The sequence below is a fragment of the Leptosomus discolor genome, chromosome 2, assembly GCF_034619465.1.
Source record: "Leptosomus discolor isolate bLepDis1 chromosome 2, bLepDis1.hap2, whole genome shotgun sequence".
Taxonomy (NCBI): Eukaryota; Metazoa; Chordata; class Aves; order Leptosomiformes; family Leptosomidae; genus Leptosomus; species Leptosomus discolor.
The window spans coordinates 46,938,812-46,960,897 of NC_141392.1; the positions used below are offsets into that span (position 1 = coordinate 46,938,812).

Here is a 22,086-nt window from a genome sequence, read left to right on the forward strand (position 1 = left end):
AGCACTGTCAGCCTAACACATCTGAAAGGGTGCAGTTAAGTCTGAAGTCAGTTGCACAAAACATCTAAAACAAAACATAGCCCTTAATTTCTATTTTTCAAGCAATTCTGGCCTCATATCCTCTTAATCTTCTTCTGTAAAGTTACCTTTAAATTGATTTATCTCCTCTTCTAGTGGGCCCAATTTAAAACCAACATAATTCAGGGGAAGAATCTCTCCCTCTGGCCCTTCACAGATTTAACTGAAGTCATAAAAGGAGTGAGGAAACTTTTTGTACAGGAGAAAAATCACACATGCTCCCCTCATATACCTAGAAGTACAATAGTTTTGGGGTTGAAACTATTCCCTCTTCAAAGACAGATCATATCCAGCACACGTAAGGGCAAATGAATCTTATCCTTCAGCAGGCTGGACAGTCATCCTCTCAAAATTTAACTGCTGTGCAGGTTGGCACCAGCTGTAGCCCCTAGTGAGCATTACAGGGGGCAGCTAACAAGCCCCTGAATCACTGAACTCCTGGAGCTCAAGCAAGAGAAGTTCCCCCCCTTCTCCCCAGTTCTAATTTCTAAAACAACAAGCTATCATCAGCCTTGCTAGGTTGGGCTCTCTCTACAGAGGGATGGGGGTGTTTATCAGGGGAAGGGATGGTGGACTAAGCAATAACACATTAGTGTAAACAAATGCACAATGACAAATTTGGGATTTCTTTCCTATTCCCAAGTCAGTGTTGGACACACAAATTGGCTCCTATTAGCACTTAATATTTTTTTCTTTGATGTTATTTTTTAACTTGCTTGGAGCAAAAGTTTCTTACAGCACTGTTTGTTGCCAAGAATTAATACAGTAATCAGTAATGCAAAGAAGTAAAGGAATTCCCTCCTCAAAATAAAAGGAGAGTGAATTTGCAGGTTATTAATTACTTCTTTTATTTGACCACTTCAGGAAATCATTCAAAATGTAACCTTTATGTAAAGCATAAACGACAATCACTGTCTAGACTTGCAGAGGCATCACACATAGTTGAAAAATGAGCCTGGATATGCAGATAGTCAATTAAAAAAACCTCTAAAACCTGCGCTAAGTGTGTTGCAACCATGATGGAAGTACAGTATGCCCTAGGTTTCTAAACTGTTTTTAAAACCTAGATCTTTTGGTCTAGATGCACTAGCCACCTTCTCAGTGCTCTGTGCTGCTGCACATCAACTGTGTAGCTGCTCTCCGTCTTTTGTCTGGAAACGCAACGTCGCTAGTGGATTTTCTTGAACCTCTCCTATTTGCTCCTTTGTGGAGTCTCCCCTCCGCATAGGGAAGGCAGAGTAGAAATTAAATCACACCTACAAAATGAAGGTTTTGTTAAAGACAGAATTATTGCAATTTGCCCAAAGATGGTTAAGCCTGTGACTCAGCCTCATCCCCATATTTAAACGCGGTGCTCTTTCATATGCGTATTACATAAGAAGGGATCTAGCTTTATCACCAGCATGCCTCAAACCTGGATAAACTTTAGGCAAATTGAAAACCCTCCATCAGAATGTAGATCAGAAGGACTAAAGGATCCGATGGGTAATTAAACCAGAGGGCAAAGATGACTATCAAAAGGCAGCACATTATACACTTACACCCATTTAGGCGAGCTGCATCAAATGAAAATTAAAGCATTGTCAGAAAGTAAATACAGAGCGTGCTAGGCCTCTGGTATTAACAAACAGACCCTTGACTAAAATAAAGCTGGATCAGATAAAGCTAACTCCTCAATGGTTTACCTTGACTTAAATTTTCCAAATGCCATAAAGGACATGCAAGTTTCTCACCACTTTTCCAAAAATTACGATTGCTTTCACTGAACAATGACTTTTTGAGCTACCTACAGCATATTTAGAAATCACACCTGAGATCAGAACAGCTCTTACAGCACAGTTTCAGTAACAGTCCAAAGGCCAACTACATACTTGGCTACCTAGTTTTTGAGACAGGGGGCACCATTCTCTATTAAAAAGCCTTCAGTTACCAAGCACTTTCAGAGGGCTTACATCCAGGACTGGTTTCTGTGCCTAGAATTCCTTGTGTCTTGTGGCATGAGAAAGAGAAGATTAATACATTTAAAATACCAACATATTTCATATCAAAATTCATTCCTAGATTAAGTATATTAACATTGAATATATCCCTTTTTATCTACATGTCCACTACTAATAATAGGTCATTCAATAAGTGATCTAACAACTAACTGTGGAAGAACAAAAAGGGCCAACATAAAGATAAAAGCCTAAAAATATTAAATGTTGTATGCATCCTTCATATTCTATAACAAACAAATATTCAAGACTGTAGGGTTGGGGTTTTTTAAATACAAAAAAAGATGTATTTTTCCAGTTGGCACAAGCAAAACCCAAACATTAGTCCTTAATTTTGTAGTAAGATTCAATAACATATTTAGGTTGGTGAGTACTGACACAATACCCTGCCAGCTGTCCCTTTTGTCTTTTACGGACAACTCTTCAACCCCTGTGTTGTCTCACCTACTACCTAGTTTCAGAGAACTACATACCTCCAGGTAAAAAATCCTAGCCTGTAGGTTAAACTTAACAGCTATGTCCTACCTAGGACTTCAAAAGCAGTGGAACTCTAGGAGTATCAGTTGCAAGAACATATTTTTTAACAAATGAGCTTCCACTTTCTGAACCAGCTTCACATTTGTGGTGTGTAACATTGAAACGTGGTGTACTCAGTAGCCTGGTTATGGGTGAGAAAGGTCGAGATGTCAGCTGCAAGGTCCTAATTGTAGAGAGATATACAAAGACACTTTGCTGACTGTAGCTGTTTTCAGTTTTTTAAGCTGTTTTTCAGCAGCAAATAATCCCACAGGCCACGTCTATTGCTTTGACACTGTCCAATCACTATGGCAGTTACAGTCAAAACTTCTGAATACCCGTGCTGTCAAGGCCCCAAAGCCTGCTGCCATGGAGCAGCCAGGGTGGGCTGCTCCACAAGGGAAGGCAAGCCAGCAGCTGCGTGGCAACGCAGGCAGGGCAGGAACCTCACTGGTGAGGGTACAGTACCTGAACAAGGGCAGAGCAGGTCTGATGATGCTAACCAGGTTCACGCAACAGTCCTGTGATCACTGAACAAGTCCATGGGGATGAGGGATGTCCCAGGTCAAACCAGGAAGTCAAACCAGTAAGGCAAGGGCAGAATCATCAAGGTGCCAGGCTGGACACAGGCATACCGGCACAGCAGATTAGGCAAGGGCCTGGGCTTAAATGCAGCTCTTGAGCCAAGGAGCAGAGGTCTCCCAGGAGACCTTTCACAGCTCTCTCACACAGGTCTTTCTCACACATCAGCTGGATCCAAGGTCACCCAGCTGCAGGCAGCCAAACCCCTCAGGGAGCCTGGTAGAGCACTCGGGGTGCAGCCAGCTGCATGACTGTTGGGCACCTCTGCAGCTGGGACTCCGGGAAGCACTGCAGCTTGTACTGTTGCCGTCACCGAGCCCTGTCCTGAGCAACCTCAGAAAGTCTGAATGACCAACATTCAGGAGCAACCTCACCAGGCCATCAAAATGTACCTAAGAGGGCAGCCTCACCAGACTCACAAAATGCCATGGTATCCCTACACTCTCAAGCATGATATGCCTATGTGGCCCAAACAGGACAAGGTTTCTGCTTATTTACTGGGCTGACCATACTTCTGTATCACCAAAAGATACTCTCTAAGAAGGAGGCTCTGCATCACAGAGGAATCTCTCACCAACCTTCCTAGGGAAGAAGCATATCCTAGCCTGCCTCCCAGCTTAGCTGACAAGAGGGAGTCAGTTCTAAACAGGAACACAAAAACTTTTGATTTTCGCCCCCAACATTTAATTAAAGACCACCTTTGCGAAATAATACCACGTGTTTGATTATCCTGTAACTTTGCCCAGACAGCATGGCACAAAAAGATTTGTAGAGCTTTAGCACTGCTGTCCCCCTCCGCCTCAGCACAGCGCTTGCTAAAGTAGCAAAGCAATTAAACTTGCAGCTTCCTGTTTAATAAAACAGGCATACTCTATATATGTTTTGGTACTTACAGTGTTTCAGTGTTCTCTGCAGTCCAGATTCAAATTCCCAGTGTGATGGTGTCACAAATGAGCAAAGTAATGCAAGATGAAGGATACCTCATAGATAAAAGGAGGAAAAAGTTGACAAATGTCTTCCTGTCAGTCACTCTTTCTCTCACAATGGCCATGTCATGATTTCTGTTGAGTCACAGTTGCCTAAGTTATTGATGTTAATGAATATTCTCTGAATCCCCTTTCAGAAGGGAAATAAATAAAGCTAATAAATAAATCCACAATTTCAGTGAACTTTTGATGAAAGGCAGCTCCCCAGTGCACAGGCTAGAGAAGACAGTAAGCAATACAGCCAAATGAAACAAGAATGCTTTTCTTCACAAACACAGCTTCCTTCACTTCTATCCACATGTCTCTTTCCTCTGTCCTACACCCATTCAAAGTAATCCTGTACTCCATGTATTAAGGAAACCCTATTAGACTGGAATCTTTAAGGTCATGTTCTTCTATATGATTTCCTTCTACAGTCCATAAGCTTTATGGTACTCTGACCAATTTAAAGTTCAGTGGGACAGGAAAGTAGCACCTCTATGTTTTGACTTCATGCTTCTGCTTTCACTCTGTGATTCCTGGTGGGAAAAAAAGTATCTTTTGGCTTGGAAATAATAATAAGCAGTTTTTGCTTATGGTCTAACATTAGGAGAAAAAAACCAAACCTCACAGAAAAGCTAACAATTCTTCAGTGGTCAGGGTAACTATTACCAACAATTCATAACACACCACAACTAGCACCACAAAATTCCCACTCTAACTGTATTTAACTTTGTTTATTGAGGCCGACAGAAATCTTTTCTCATATCAAAGTACGAAGGGGGAATTACCAACAAATTCTGGCACACAGTTAAATTCTTTTCAAATATACTATTATACATCACGAGATTCCTGAAACCAGAGAACTTTCCATAAAACTCAGACCACATGATTCCAAAAGGTTTGGGGGTAAAACAAAAAAGTGGTAGTACAATTACAGTCAGTGATAAATCAATAGAAAAAGGAAGCAGGAATGCCCCATCATCACAGGATGCCTGGAACGTAAATCAGACACGGTGTTGTGTAAAATTGTGTCTCTTCAAACTTTTAATAGAACTACAAATCTTGTATTGCTGCCAATTTATTTGTTTATCTGGATTGTTGCTATATGCAGAGTATGAAAGAACATATTTATTGGCTTAAAACCAGAAAAATACACGCAAGAAAATTACAGTATTGAGTTACGTACATCTGACAACACTATTCACTTTGACACAACGTGTGTACTAAATAGGAACTAAGTTCCACTAACAGTTGACTCAAAGGAGTTACCTGCACAAGGCCTAAAGAACAACATTAACTAAACAATAATGGACTAAAACCAACAGTTTAAATCGGTAATCATTGTACCATGAAGATAAATGCAAGTTGTGCAATTGCTATAGTACTTGTTCTGAAAATAGATTTCAAAATTAGAGCTAAGTTTTCTCTTTGGAATACAAAAATAATGCTTTTTCCTCATGCTAAACAGTTCTAAAGACATTCAATTCCAAGTGTACTTATGAACTATTCTAAAAATACACCTATCTCCAAGGTAGCAATAAAGTCTGTGTGATGAATAACAGACCAGTGAAAATTAACACAGGAGATTTACTGTCCATTTACTTCGATCTCCTGGGACCACCTTATCAGTATGGAGTGAAATCATGGTACCATTAACATCTGCAAAAGATGCACCAAGGATGTCAACAGGGGAAAAAAATGTACCCTGTGTGCTTCAAACAACTGCTACTTAGGGAAAAAAGAAAAAAAAAAAAAGAATGCATTAAAAATGTCTGTTCATTTCCCCTTGACTTAGAATTTCCTCCAAAATTATACTGGCCAGAGGTTCACACTGACACCTTTACTTTGAGGCTAAAGATAGATGTAAGGTCTGGCAGAATCTTACATGTTTCACAAATGACTCACTGCATACGGAGGAGAATTCTAGGTATTCCAGAAGAGGACTATGCATTTGACCCAGCTCTGAAAGGTCACAAATATATAGGACATTAAGCTGTAGCAGTTTTGTACATAAAAAATAATTTTAAAACTTGTCTGCAATGTTTTAGCTACCCTTTTCTCACTCTCTGAGACTAACGAACTACAAAAGCCACATGACAGAAAAGTAACATTTTTTAACCATTATATGATTGTAAACACTTTAGAAGTACCCTTTTTTTAAAGTGCCCAAGACTGAGCACTTTCAGCTTCATACAGCACAAAGGTTTAACAGAAGAGACATAACAGTTTTCACAACAGAACCAGATGAATTAATTATATTTTTGCAGCCTTCTTCAACACCTAGGACTTGCCTCTACTTTTTAGACATATTTTTAATAACCATTTTTCATAACTGTGTCAACAAGGTTTTTGTAAAAAAAAGCAGAGAAAGTAAAATGGAACTGAAAATGAGGCATGATAAATTTCTGATTAGAGCCTGCCCACGACCATTTTTTAAATACTGATGCAGCTTTTATGATCCTCAGCAGACGGCATTTCATAAAAATGTATCTGGTCCTCATCCATTTTCATCCGCTTCCAGCAATGAGCAGGGTCACCTGGGTGATCTAAAAGACAAACGGAGGAGTCAAAGACACATGAAGATCAGCACTGAAAACAACTTTAGAAGTTACGGCCTGTTGCAGGGTGATCTGTATTACGCAGGTGATTAAACTACTTTATAGTATATAATGCGTTCTGGGCTTAGTGATCTACGTACTAATTATCCAGATCAGCACTTACGTTTTGACCCTTAAGTTCTGCAAGTCTAAATGCAACCATTAAGTTTTACAGCATCTGCTGCTCTCTGTTAGTATAGGTCATGAGATAGTTTTCAGATACAAATTTAATTTTCAAATGTTTATGAAAATAAATAATCCTGGCAGTAATACCATAAGAAGCCTAAGACTGATACAGTTTCCGTATCAGTAAAACCTAGCATGATGGTTATGAAACTACATTAACAAGATACTAATCAATATAATTCAAAACAAAAAAGAAAAATAATCCAAAAGAGTGGATTTTCCAACATGATAAACATTAAAGCCACAGTTCTCTGTCTAAATACGAAGTTTTGTCCATGTGCAATACCACTGACTTCTCTGTTTGGAATAGTCATCATCCTCAGCAACTAAACATGCTCTTATGAAAATCTGCGAATTGTATCAGATTTCAAAACTTGCTCTTAACATTTTGCCTTTATCTTTGGATATCCTCTTTTTCTGCTGCTTAGTCTATTTTGAGAGCAGGAGCAGGACATCAGGCTTTCATTTTTCTTTCATCATATACCTCCCATATGAGAAGAAAAGAGGTTATTATATAACTTCATGTACTGAAAATGGTGACGTACAAAACTAAGGTACTGTGATTCCAAAGCACATAAACAGATGAAAACCCATGTCATCATTTAACCCCAGCCAGAAGCAGCACTGCACAGCCGCTCGCTCACTCCTCTCCGCTCCCAACTCATGGGTTGAGATAAGAACAGTTTAGTAATGAAAATGAAATTAAATATAATAACAATAATAAAACATAACAATAATAACAATAATAGGAATGAAAAGGAATCTAAGACAAAGACAGAGAAATCAAACCCAAGACAAGACAAATGATACACAATGCAGTTGCTCACCACCCACTGATTGATGCCTAGCCAGTTCCCCAGCAGTGATTCACCCCTCCTGGCCAACTCCCCCAGTTTATATACTGGGCATGACGTCCTGTGGTATGGAATATCCCTTTGGATAGTTTGGGTCGGCTGTCCTGGCCAGGCTACTCCCCAGCTTCTTGTGCACCTCTTTGCTGGCAGAGCATAGGAACTGAAAAATCCTTGATTTAGGACGAGCGCTGCTTAGCAACAGCTAAAACATCAGTGTGTTATCAGCGTTATTCTCACACTAAATCCAAAACACAGCGCTGTACCAGCTACTAGGAAGAAAATTAACTCTGTCCCAGCCGAAACTAGGACAACCCATCAGTTCCATAAACACCCACTTGAGCCAGCTCCATTCAAAGACTGCTAGAAACAAAAGAAAAGCATGAAGTTGTTGAAGATTACATAAATGGAGACTTTCAATTAAGTTGAGATGCAGACCAGTGAAGAGATAAACATGGTTCTAAGTGTGTTGCCCACTTTCTATGTGACATAAGCGTTGTTGACACTTTTTTCCTCTGGTACACTTTTTACATTTCATGATTTAAAATGGGATTTCTACATACTGCCTGATTTTTTTTACTTGAAGACAGTAATTAAGTTAAGTCCCTCTGATTATTTTTAACTGAATGGGTATGCAAATGGAAGACATAAGAAAGTTGTAATCTCTAAAACAGTTTCTTAAAAACCACAGGTAATGACTTGAAGAGGGGCTTTTGTGGTACCAGTTTACCAATATATGATCCTATGGTGCCGGTAAAAATTGCATGTGCTCTGTTATTTTACATTTCTTTAGTATTATTTATATTAACTCTATTTAAATTATTTTATAATTAAATACATACATCACTGAAATGGAATCACAAGGTGAAATATATACATTTTAAAGAAATAATTCTGAAGATAAGTGTTGAAACTACAATTCTGGACAAGAAAAAAACACTTAGTTCTCGTAAGTATTATTTATTACAGAAGTAAAGCATGACAGATTCTTTCTCTCCTCATCAGCGATGTGGTTCACTCCACACAGTCAGATGACAGACAGAAAAAGTTGCTTCACTAGAAATGCCAAAAGTAACAGCAATTTTTGGCTCTTGTAAGAAAGTGCTGCATTTTACAGGAAAGTATTTTTTTTTCCACTGGCAGCTGATGTTTACATCAGTGACATCATGTTTCACATTTTTCAACAGGTTTCAGTAACAATGGTATAACCCTTAAGATAAAGGTATTACCCACAATTAAGACACAAACCACAATTCATCAAGGATATGCCACATTATTCATGGTAAGCAAACTCTTGTAATGTACACTATAAAAAAATATGCAAAACTTGCAGTTTAAGTCTTAAAAATTATAGTCAGGAATATCTAATGATGTTGTAAAAGTACTTCAGACTTTCCAGTGTCAAACGGAGAAAACAATGTAGTTTTACTGGGATGCTATTGTGCTTCAGCTGGTACCTTTAGTTTAAGTTTTAGTGATTCCAGTTTCATAGCAAGCTTAGACCTAACATGGCAAGTGATTAACAAGCTGACCAGCCTCAGCTTTGAGGGATTTCCTCTGCAGTGACATGGTTCAGTTGCTCTATAAAGTTCACAAAAAGAGGCTCTTGTAGACTAAAATTATCTCAATGGTAACTACCCCATCATCTCAGTTTGCTACCTGTACACACGTTCTTTACTGAGGAGGAAGGTGGAATCTTCTTCTCCAGTCTGGATGTCCCAATCGATGTCCTCTACCTGGAGGGAACAGAAAAGGAATAAATCATTAAAGCAGGAAAACAAGAGCTTAACCGGATAGTCTCCAAGAGAAATTAAATTTATACAAATTTTGAAAAAATAACATGTCCCTCCCCACTTGCTCCATAATTATGGCTCATATTTTGAGATGTTGGAGGACAAAGTCCATGGTGGCGTTGCTCTTCTTAAAGCACTTGGGCCACTGTAACTTGGGCCAATGAACGTGTTAGGATAGCGAATCATACAGGTCATACACTGTGGCTGGTAGATCAGACTGTGTGAATTCAGGAAAGTAAAATACGCTGTTTAAAACCAGACATAAGCCATATTAATAAACATTTTCATACTGGTTTAAGTGTGTCTGTGTAAAATGCTGCTTTAGTTACAGATTCCTATAAGCAAAGCAGTACTCAAACTGTAAATGAAATCTTTTTTTCAGCATCAAATTTCTACCAAGTCCCACCCACATTACCATTTTATCAGAATCCTATTAATCAGAAACATGCTTGAACACAGACTATGCAACATGAGTGTGGAAGCCTTAACTGAATAACTAGCAAATGAAAACTTGCTACAAACACAGATCCTTCCGTACAGTTGTATTATGTTCAGCTACATGGTTTACAGTGTGCCAAGACTGAAGTGAATGTACCCTTTTGATGCAATTACATTCCAGGAAGAAATGAAACTCTGGATAATTCCCTTTTGTCTGGCATAAAGGAGTCTTTCTTGAGTGAGACATACCTCCAACAATTCTACTTTTTCCATATCTTTCCATGACATTCATCTTTCCTCTCCCCTGGAAAACTGCTTTCAATTTTCCATAAAAGCTTTTCTCTAAGACCTTGTTTTTAAAGAAAAATAAATCATTTCTGAAAAAGTGATATTTTCCTAAGTTTAATTCTTTAAAAAGCAAAATCTGCCCAGTTCCCTTTATCTCTTCTTTTCCAATAAAGAGATAGAAGAAAAACAAGGCACAGGTGGATGGAAACAAAGAAAGCAAAACTGTTTTTTTGGAGAGAACATAATTTTCTTAGGCAGAATGTAGCTGACCCCCAAATCCAACAACTTTTAAATACAAGTATGAAATTGTCAAAATGCTTCACTATTTCCCCATCTCGCTGTTTATGATGACTGGTGGCAGATGACTGGTAGCTGAAATTATCATCCATCACTTCTAACTCTCTGACAGCTCTTACTCATTCTGTCCTCATCCCTCCCCTGGGTCCATCATACAGACAGTTCTGACGTTTACCTTATCACCATCAGAAATGCTATAACCTTGTCAATACTTTTCACTGTTTCTAATGTATTACGGTATCCTTGATTTCAACCATTCATGTAGCCGTTACTGCCAGTCCCACAGACACTATCCCATATCTCCTCATATCTTCAGCTCACTTTTCAGACAGATTTTCAAATACTAGTTTGAGAACCATTGCCCAAATCACTGAAATATAGCTATAAAGTACATAAGACAATACACACATAAGGTTAGACTTACTTTTTTATTTTCTTTTTTTTTTTGCTATCTTTTGTCTATCGATTTAGATCTAGGTGGTAATTTGCATGCTATGACAAACAATCTCAGTGTTTATCAGTTGGTCTGCTGAAGACAGTGACAAAGACACATGATACTCAATAGTGATTTCCACAGTTCTTAGTGCTCAGTTTAATTTTAGCTATTTGTAGACTGATGCAACAACATGATTCAAAACAACGTATTAGTGGTGTTAACTGTTAATTAACGAAGTTTTGTCTACAAATGCGCTATGTAGTATGTAGTGTTTCAGCCACGAACCTGGAATCCTTAAAGTCATGCTTTATTACAGACATCTATGCTACCTCAGGCAAGACTTTTAAACACAGAGTACGAAGTGCTGCAATGAAAAATTTTGTATCTCAGTAACAGCAGCCTAACCTTAGCTTTAAATTAGATACCTACGATCTGTTTAACAAGCATCAGAACAGACAGACACTCAGAACGGGATACACAAAAGTCAGCATGGTAATTAGGAAGTCTTCTAAATTAACAAAGAAGAAACACTATGGGAAAATCTACCTCCCTGTGAGGCTTGGATGTCCTGCTCTGAGTTACATGGATGCACTCTCCATTTGTAACACACAGCCAAGAAATTTATGAAGATAACTTAAAATAAATACATCAAATCAAACCAATCAATCAACCAAAAACTCACCCCCCCCCCCAAAACCACCAAAAACCCACAGCTGAATTCCCTTCTCTCTGAATACAGCTAGAGGATGAGATGTTAATTACAACAGATCGGGGGTGGTGGTGGGGTGGTGGTGTTAGTATTCACCACAAAATGGGGGATGCCTAAATTCAATTCTTGTTCTGCCTGAGGGGTTTCAAACCATCACCTCAGAGAAATACCAGTGCTTCTTAGGTTTGTGCTTTCTGGGTGGAGACACTCCTTCCTCCACTGTTGAGACATTGTCATGGGATTCTTAGACATTAACTGATAAGAGAGAGAAAAGGCTGCCTAATCATTAGGTACACTCCTGTCACAGAAGGTATGGGTCCCATGGTTACTGTTTAATGCATTTAATCCAATGATTTATATACAATACGCAACGGCAGGAAGCATAACAGTATACCATGGGAAGGTACATAAAGGATGAGATAGATAAATACCAGTGATATTACTAGGAAGTTTTATCACATAAGCTACCATGGAACACAAAATTGCTACTTTTTTGTTCTTCTTTTTCCTCTGTCTTTGGTGAGACACACACATACAGCAGAGCCAACAGCTACACAATGAGGCAACCCAAAAACCTGTCTTAATATTAGCAAACTTAGGAAAAAGAAACTTTGTCAAAATGAGTCATCTTGGTGGATCAGTTTAAAAGGAGCTCTAAACCACTGCAGGGCTCTTTTATAAGGACAGATATATTTTTCCAGCAAATCTATTTGACTTATAACAGAGGCAATTTAACTGCACTTACAGGATCACATTTTAAGAGTGTCCTTAGGGTAGTAAATAGGGCTAGTGTACAAGAAGCCAAGATGTTTTAATAAAGGTACCAAAACACATTCATAACACAGTCCAGCACAGTTACTGTGGAACATACTTTGTGGAATACATCTAGTCGTAAGATCTCTGGAGCTGGTCAGAGATGACCTGACCCCTGAACAGCAGGTTTCTTGAGATCGTCACAGTAACAATGACCAATTTTGGTTCTGTTCACGCTCAGCACACACACTCTATATTTTAGCTTTACATTTTACATACGCAATCAAATAGTCTTATCTGTCAATCAAATCATAGAATCACAGAATACCAGGTTGGAAGAGACCTCAAGGATCTGGTCCAACCTTTCTTGGCAAAAGCACGGTCTAGACAAGATGGCCGAGCACCTAGTATCTTGCTCTCATGCATACAACAGTGGCAGCTGAAACACATTAAAAGACTTATTATTTAACCTCCCTAATCACATCATCAATCTTCTTTGAAAACCTCACCTGGAAACATGGAAGAAATTTAGGCTCTGCAGACTTAGTTCTTAGAAACTTCTCTTCCTTTTGCTTATTTTCTTTAATCTACGTGTACATGCTTTAATTCCTCATAAGGAGGAAGTAAACCGGAATTATGTCAGCTCCGCAGTGTTATCCATCGTTTTGCTTCACTGAAATGTCTGTCCTGTTCAAGAAGTGCGGTTGGTGAATGACTTAAGATCAATGCCAAGACAAGGCAGAACTTGCATTTGTATCACTTAGGCAACGATCTGGAAGCGGAGACCCTGATCTAGAAAACTACTTAAGAATGTGTTTAACTTTACGCATATGCTTAAGTGTTTTGCTGAAGTACGAACTAAGATCTGCAGCAAAAGACTTCAGACAGACATTTCTGTGCAGCTGTGCCAACTTGTTTTAGAACTATTACAATTTTAAACACAGTTCAGCTGTGACCAAGCATGCAAAGTTTAAACGCCACATGAAAGCTTTCTTCCCAGAACACTGTGAGTAAAAGACAACCCCAGATTATAATGCTACACTCTACCTCACCTTGTAGACTTAGTTTTTGCTAATGGTAGTATGCAACTACAACTGATACAAGTTTTGTTAGTGACTGCTGTGGCCACAGGGTAACTGCCCATCGACATGGAGCTGTTATATTGTTGATAGAGACGATTTCAAATATACACATGCGCACACACATTTTTTACCTTGTGGTTGAGGATTTCTCCCGAGGAACCCCCTCGTCTGGGTATGATATGGAGGAACAAAATAACTTCTGTGTGTTTGTTGGAACCTGGGATTAAATTCCCTTTGTTGTGTTCCTGAAAAACAGTATTTACTAAGCAACTCTGACTATATATAAGATTAAATGAGGAAAAAGAGAGACAGCATAGTCTTTTATGGGAAACATTTCTTAGTTTTATGCCAAAATGCTGATGCACAATTACTATTTTTCCAAACTAAAGTCAGCCTAATAAGCATGGTTCTTGTCCTCATTTCCATCTATGCACATCATGATTACAAGCTGTTAACAAGCTATTTAGAAACCAGATCAAAATTCTATGACATAGATTTTGAGACTGCAGTCATTAAAACAAAACAGAAATCTCTATCGAAATTTGAATCACAAATCATAATTAAAAGGTTTAAGTACAGCTCTCGAGCAATAGCAGATGCTAACAAGGTCTGGTATCACAAATCACCAACAGATACTCTTAGTTTTGAATGTCCAGCATTTTGAATGTCCAGTATGGTGTAGTACTACATCAGAAGTATTGCTGTCACTTAATGCAAAATACCCAACTAGCAGAAAATCGTACTGTCTGTTGTAATTTGCCCAAGGAATTTTGAAGGGGTAATTTTTATCCTCACAGACATTGTAATTGATTAGGTATTAAGTAGGTAATAAACATAATACCAGCATAAACACTGAGATTCTCTGCGAATTATTTCAAAGCCTCAAAAGCCTCAACATTCAGGCTGATCTGTGAATGACGCTGAAAACCTTTTAGACTTTTTTTTTTCCCTGGAGGTCAGACAGATCAGGTGGGGAAAATAAATGTCTTTAGTAAATCAAGCCACAAAGTTGGGGGAAAAAAGCACAAGGTCTTAGGCAAAAAAAAAGTAATTCTCCAGGTTGCCCCAAAGCTTTCTTGTATTTTGAACTGTATCTGTCAGCCCAATAAGGAGTATTCTCTCTTCAATGCCTTACTCAGACCTTCAGCTACCAATGTTAAAATAGCTCCCCTGAGGGAAAGGAAGAAAAAACCTCTGAGTCATCTAATTCCTCCTAAAAAAATAACTTTAGTCACTGAGTAAATAGCAGTGATGTTTCTGTCAGTAAATGATACTTTATTTACTGCATGAATCTCACTAACTGTGTAGCTAGATGGAAATACTATTTTATCCAAAGTTGGGTAATCAAATTCACATGAATTCCTAAACCCAGGAAACATTTTCTTAGATCTCTTCTTTGGTTTCTTGAAGAAAGACCTGACAATTTACTTAGCTCAATGGGCTGCCTATGTAAATGCTGCTGCTGTTGAAGCATAATTGAGCTCATCAATATATTGACTTTATTGAGAAAATTAACGCAATGCCAACCTGTGATAAATCCATTCCCTCTTGGTCTGCTCTGTATTGTTCTTTTCTTCACCATGCAAGCCTTGCAAATGAAAGACTTCAGATTCTGGAAGGTTGTGTACAAAGACTCCTGCAGACAATAAAAATTGATGACCTGTACTGCTTTTCTCTCTTTGGGTGTAGCACCAATCAATCACACATACAACAACTAAAAGACTTGTCTTTGCCACGCTCATGCATATACAAAGATGGTAGATTTGGTTGGCATTTTTTCAGGAAACAAAGTTCAAACGTTTCATATTAGAAGTGGATGCTTGGAGGGAGGAGTAGGGATGCAGAAGGAATGTTTTCTCCTTTCTCAGTGAAGTTTGTTCTTTGTCTCTGCTCACAACTGTAAATCACTTGCTTTTCTATTCTATTACCTTGCACCTGTAGATACACTTAACCAGACTTTTATCAGCAACACCTCGGGCAGAGATGGTTAAAGCCTCCAGATAGGGACTGATGAACTCATGGAAAACACAACAGTGAAAATCAAAGTATTTTAATACCACACATTAGAAACAAAATTTAACACAATAGTAATATATCAGCCCCAACTCCTGACCAACAAAATATAACTAAGTTTAAAGAGAAATGGGGGAATTAAATAAAAATGTGTACTTTGTGGTGTGATGAAAAGTTCTACTGTCAAAAGGACAAGCTGAAGCTATTTAAAGATGCAACAGTAAAAGATGTGGTCTATCCTTAACTTTCACCGATTTCAGTGAGCTTTGAAGAAGTGTCAGATCTTAGAATCTTTTTCTTTTTTATTGATTTGTACCGGACATGTGGGCAGTAGTGCACATTGAAGAGAATTATGAAAAGACAGATTTTAGAGCAACAGCATAATTTGTGATTTTCATAAAACTGAACTGATTTTTACAAGATGATAATTCCTTTTTGTAACCACCAAGGTGGAGGGTGGGGGGGAGCAGGAAGGAGGGGAGGGGATTACAGGATAAGATAAAAATCCAATAGGTGGCAAGACTGCAGCAACTAGAGAGGTTCCTTAAATTTGAGGTAGAGTGTGAATCCCTGAACCCTCCCGTGAACTTTCCTAGCACATTTTTTGAGTTAACAAACCTCTTTATGGAGCCTTAAGCAAAATCCACAAATTTTTCTTTTCCCCTACAAACTGAGTACAGTCTGTGAACAACATCCACTAATAGGAAAAATCTTTCATTGTATTCTTGGGAGAATAAATTCAGAATGTGTTTATGAAGGTTGGATGAAAGGCATGGTCAGAAAGGGACAAAACATATTACTTATGATGACCTCATTAGGTAATTTGGGTTTAATTTAAAAAAACTGATCATGAACATACTCACTAGTGAGAAGCACAATAAAAAGGCTAATACAGTGATAGTATCATTGCCTCACTGCTTTATGAGACTATTACATCCAATTTTCTGTGTGGATAAACAAACTAATATGATTACTGTTATGAAAAACAGAGAACTAGCATAATATGAGCTTAGCATATTTTTTTTTTAAAAAGCAAGATTGCTCTATTTTTGATTCTTATCAGAAGCTTTCCATTTTTTACCTTTAACAGCTGCTAGGCTACAAAGAGCTGAGCTACACAAAAACTTGCCCACAAATATATCAACTGCATTTAACTTATACATTTTCTTCTTTTGGTACAAGAATCTGTAGGAAGCAAACCCTAAAATGTTCAGAATTTCTACTATATATATGTAAATATTTAAGCAAGATTGCATTTCTACTGTAATTTTCATAAAGCTATTAACTGTACTTAAGCCCATCATAATCAAAACAACGCTGATTCTGAGATCTCCTGAACTCCCTTTAGTAATGTAACTGTCCAGATCACAGAGAAGGGAACTTTGGTGTTAGGAGACAAGCACCGACCACCAAAAAGAGTAACTTTTTCCTATTACTTCTCTTTTCTATAGCGCAACATCCCATGTAGAAAATTATTTTCTGAATACAATGCTGTCGCTATCATCAGATTAGATTTATGGTGCTCAAGGGCAGATTGTTAACAAACAAGTGCTGAAAGATCTTGGCTTCCAGCGGTACATTAAGCTCTGCCAGGAACTAAGTACCAGTTTTATTTATTAAAGTTGAACTTATAATAATAGGAGAAACCAATCACATATGCTTGTTGCCTTGCCAGTGTCCCCAGCTAAACTGGCATCTCTTGGCAATTCTCCCCAAAACAGATTCTTGCCTCAAACTGATAAGCTGGAAAGTTATTTTATTAGTCTGGGAGCTATCTCTGCCATATATGTACCATAAAATTGTACCTAAAAAAGAAAAAGATATTTAAACTACTCTAAAAATTCACAGGGCTAGACTATTTTTTTGCCCACAACAGAACAGTTTATCTGGGATTTGTTTAAACTAGAGTATCAGGCTTTTAAAAATCCTAACCTACATATTTTAGTTGATCAAGCCAATTTTCAACTCTATTTTAGGGATCTAAGGATCTCCTTTCATCTTCCTTTCAAGACAGGTTAAAATATAGCTTTAAATTGACCCCATCGAGATTTTCAAATGTTAGCTAGACCATAATACTGAAGACATTTAAAAATCCCTCTCAGCCAATATAAATTTTGTACAGATTTAGATATATATCAGAAAAGTTATTCACTAACCTGAGTTCTACCCAAATGGAAATAGAAGTATCAGTTTCACATAGATCCGTATATTTTTACATTTTCCCATTTATTCTTTAGACCCTCTATCTGCAAAAGCCCTAAATGAAAAACTGGATGAACCACTGGCCCAATCCAAAATCTACTGAAATCAACGGACTAATTAATGAGACCACAGGATTTGGACAGAGGCTATAGTCCTCATCATATGATTGATTCCATATGGAAAGGATTATCCTCCTCCTCCACGCTGAAAACACATACATTCCACCCACCCACACGCGTTCCATGCACCACTCCAGATCAGGACGGTATGTAATTGGACACAAAATTAGAAAAGAAAACCAATTATACAACAGCTGATATTGAATGCATGAGATTAAAATCATTCAAAACTGAAAACTTTTTTCTCTGTAATCACTTTTACTTATTTTAACCTCAAGTGACATATGTAACAGCAGGTAAAACCATTTCAAAGGTAAAATTTTTTAATGTAATTAAACAATACAGGATTTTAAGTTCCCCGTTGAAAACAGACATGTTAAATGAAGGTCTTAAGAGCTGTCTACACAGATGAGTACAGATCTACCCAAGCATCTCTCCACATATTCTGTGCTGGTGGGGCATGAGCCAGGTCGGGTCCAAGGCTTCACTAATGCATTAATACAGCCTTGCACCCAGTCTAGCAGCCCCTAACTCTGAGCCTGGACATGATGCCACCCTAATGCACCAGATGTGGCGTAGACCCAGCAAGACTCTGCTGATATCTCCCAGCCCGTGCCTGGGCAGGCATGTTTTGAGTCATACTGGGTTTTTTGGTAACATAGCATACACATTGTACAAATCCCCATCTGTACAAATCTGAAAAGTGGGACTGAGAACTAAATAAGTATTTAGAGATACAGAAAGGTACTTGGTGAGATTCTAAAAAAATACCCAGATATTCACCTTTCTCTGATTTCCAGTTCCTCTTTGAATTTACCAAGGCTTCATCTCAAACTTTAAGTTCCTTAATATCTTAAAAAATATCACTCCTAAACACTTCAAAAATTATACCCAGTATGCTTATTTAAAGACATTCTGAATCTTACAGGGAAAAGATCTCATTAGTCGAGTTCGTCAAGCGCCGCTAGACTGATGGTGCAGGGACGCTGTAATCGTGCTGATAGTTCAATTATCTATCTAGCCGTGTGAGCTGTTAAGTGCTGCCAGACTGCTATCAGGCACGACCGGACTCCTAGAGCCAAACTGGGCATCACTCAGAATCTAAGCCCAGATGCCCCCAGCCCCTCTGATATCTGAGGACAAGCTGAAAAGCAAGGGGGTTTATTGTCTGCCAAATTCCTTTGCCTTTTAACATGACAACAGTCTCAGTATTTCTACCTTCTTAGCTTTTTTTGGCAGAGAGGATGAAAAAGGAGGAAGGAAGAGAGGAAAAATACAAAGAAAGGGGACCAGTGTAAACTTGAATATTAAAACAACAAACACACACAGACAGGTACATTTTTCAAAGAATACAGAACTCACATTGCCTTCCAAAAGCTCTTCCAAAGAGCAACCTCGGTGCGACTGCTGGTATTTTTCTTGAAAAAGTTTTCCATCAAACACTTCCCAAGGCATCAAATCATCCATTCGGAATGGAAAGCCACAGGCACTATTGGCCATGAGCAAAGTTGTAAGGCCACGAACAAAGACAGCACCAAGATGTACAGCTCTGGAGTCCACTTGTGCAAGCTGTTAACACACAGAAAAAAAAAGAAAAAAAAAGAAAAAAAAAGAAAAAAAAAGAAAAAAAAAGAAAAAAAAAAGGTAGGCCTCACAAATCAGGAAATATAAGCAATATTACCACTGCACCTAATCAAGTGAACAGCAGGGCAAATGATAAACAGTCCCAAAGCTGTGACAACAATGGCCCTCTATTGCACAGTAGAATTCATCAAAGGATTCTGTACCTAGTTTTATTCAATAAAGTGAAAGAAGTGAAGTTTGTTTTAACAAATACAGCATCTCACTCAAGTTTTTAAGACAGATATATTCAAAATGAAAATGGAAAGACAAAATAAATGGCTATTCTCCATCGCATTTCTCAAGCATCAGTAGTTCCCCAGAAAGAATGCTGTTAGTGGAATGCAAAACATGAACTGGGAGTAGAAAATGATGTGTACAGTAACCCATTGACCTTCCACAGTTTGATCAACTGGGAAATGTTACAGGACTTAGGGATCATTTAAATTATAAGATCTGACAGAATAAAGTTTATTGTGCCCAGGCTTTTACTTTAAACACTCTAAAATTTCCTCTGAGTAGACTGAAAGTCAAATTATTTCACTTCAACATGGATGTCTCTAGAAGAAATACTGGAATGGTATGACAACATCCAGAAAATGCAAAATGAGAAACTCAACAAGACAATTAAAACTTGTGGCCAAAATAAACTTGATGGGCGAATTTAACATCCTGCTGCGGCAGCGCATAGCAAACTATAAAAGCCTTGAATCCAATATGGGGAAAACTATGATTTTAAGTATTGTGTAAACAGTACAAAGCTCCTCAGTGGGGAATGCCTTTTCCACAGTCTGTACCGAAGCAGCCTGTCAGGACCAGGATGGATTCAGAACAGTGTGGCCACCAATACTGTAATCCATGGCAGCTGTTGTACCCTTACAGTACAGTTTTCCTTAGAGTGTAAGTTATACCAGGAATGGAATAGCATCCAAAATAGTCCAGAACAGAAAGGACAAATATGTGGCTCAAATTTGTCTTAGCTCTAGCTCCTGGAGAGCTGTGACTTCTTTGTTTGAAATGCAACAGAAAGGGTTGGCTCATTATTACTAACAATGACAACATCTTACATCTTGAAAGATCCCCAAAAGACTTACAGGTATGCACATACACCATCAGTACCGTATTTAAAAAAATGACCACTAGTAGCAGACAACATTAAATGTACTAACAAATCAGAACTTTTTCCCCCCTAAGGTGCACATAAGAAAACCAGGAAACTTTTGCTAGCAACATGGAGCTACAAAGCTTCTTACAAAAGAGACAAACACAATAAATCATTTGAAGAATATAGCTAGAACCTGGCCAAGGACTTAGGTTTTCCGTATTATGCAATGAGCTGAAGTGGCCAAGGACTTAGGTCTTCCTATTATTATGCAATGAGCTGCAATCTGTTGCGTAATTTGACTACATGAAATGGCTTCTGTGATAGGGTTCCCCCTAAGCGCATCCAAGGGGCAGTAGGATTCTGTTAAGCTGACTTGAAGATATGAGGTGTACCTCCACTGGCTGTTTTTTCTACAGTGCAAAAGCAAAAGAGGACCTAAAGATAACGATGCAGGCAAGAGATACCAGGCAGGGCAGTCCACAGCCCTCTGGGAAAAACTTCTTTGGCCTCTAGTGATTCCCGCAAAGGCATCAAGCTGGTCACCAGGGCACTGACTCAACACGACACTCAGTACTTGAAATTCACCCAGTGCAGAAAACTGAAGACAATCACAACCGAAGACAATCATTCAGAGAGATGCAGACAACACAAGCTAATTTGCATCATTTAGAAAATGAAAGGTCCATCCTTTTCTAACTGTGACACTTCATACTTGAGTAAGGGAGACCTTCTTCTCCCCTGTCTTTAAAATGAAAGTATTTTCAGTATGAGATCAGGCTATTGAGTTTCAAGAAGTTATTGCCTCCAGATGTAAGCCATCATTTTGCCAGCTAAGACTAGTAACTACATGCACACCCATAACTCTCTTGCTCTGGCAAGTAAAGCAGGATTTTGCAAACCATTTAGCAATGCTGAAAGGTACCTGAAAGAGGAATGTGGCTTAAGTGAATCAGTATCATTTGTACTAAAGCAGACTGTAGGAGTGCGCACAGCCAGTTATCATGTTGTAGCCAAGAGATTTTTACATTGCACTAACCAGACTGCCTCTGATCACCTGATCAAATCTTAAGACCTGCTAAGGAAATGAGTCCACATCATTACAAGCTTTAAAATGGAACCTGCTTGGTTTGTGATCACAACGCAAGACTTTATAAGCGGGAAGTACAATGAGTAAGAACTGCTGGGAATGCTCAGAACTCCCTTTTTTTTTGTAAACTAATCCAGCTAAGTAATTCTTTCAGACTTTATGCACCCTGGTCTTGTTCTCAACGCCACAATAAACTGAACTTTAAATAACTTCAATAAAATGCTTTTGAGCACTTTGACAAATGGTAAAGTTTTGCTCTTAAGCTATAAGGAAAATGGACATGTGAAGCTACAATTAGCACTAGAGGCCAAGAGTGACAGTAGCACACCAACTAGCTGAACCAAAGTTAGCCAAATTTGTATCAGTATG

The 22,086-nt window shown here is 38.4% G+C and overlaps 1 protein-coding gene across 2 annotated transcripts in view; it reads right to left on the reverse strand.

The window, feature by feature from the left end:
* Nucleotides 1–9,449: 9,449 nt before the first annotated feature.
* Nucleotides 9,450–22,086, reverse strand: part of FAM120B (family with sequence similarity 120 member B) — a 48,309-nt gene continuing 35,672 nt past the window's right edge. Inside the window, exons 6-9 of one of the 2 annotated variants that reach the window (XM_086461029.1) lie at nucleotides 19,268–19,474; nucleotides 15,099–15,207; nucleotides 13,703–13,816; nucleotides 9,450–9,505 (exon numbers count right to left, since the gene is read on the reverse strand). In XM_086461029.1, the coding sequence (XP_086317155.1) occupies nucleotides 9,450–9,505; nucleotides 13,703–13,816; nucleotides 15,099–15,207; nucleotides 19,268–19,474 (486 nt within the window). Of the gene's footprint in view, nucleotides 9,512–13,702; nucleotides 13,817–15,098; nucleotides 15,208–19,267; nucleotides 19,475–22,086 lie in introns of both variants that reach the window. The other variant, XM_009948905.1, reaches the window with a different exon arrangement.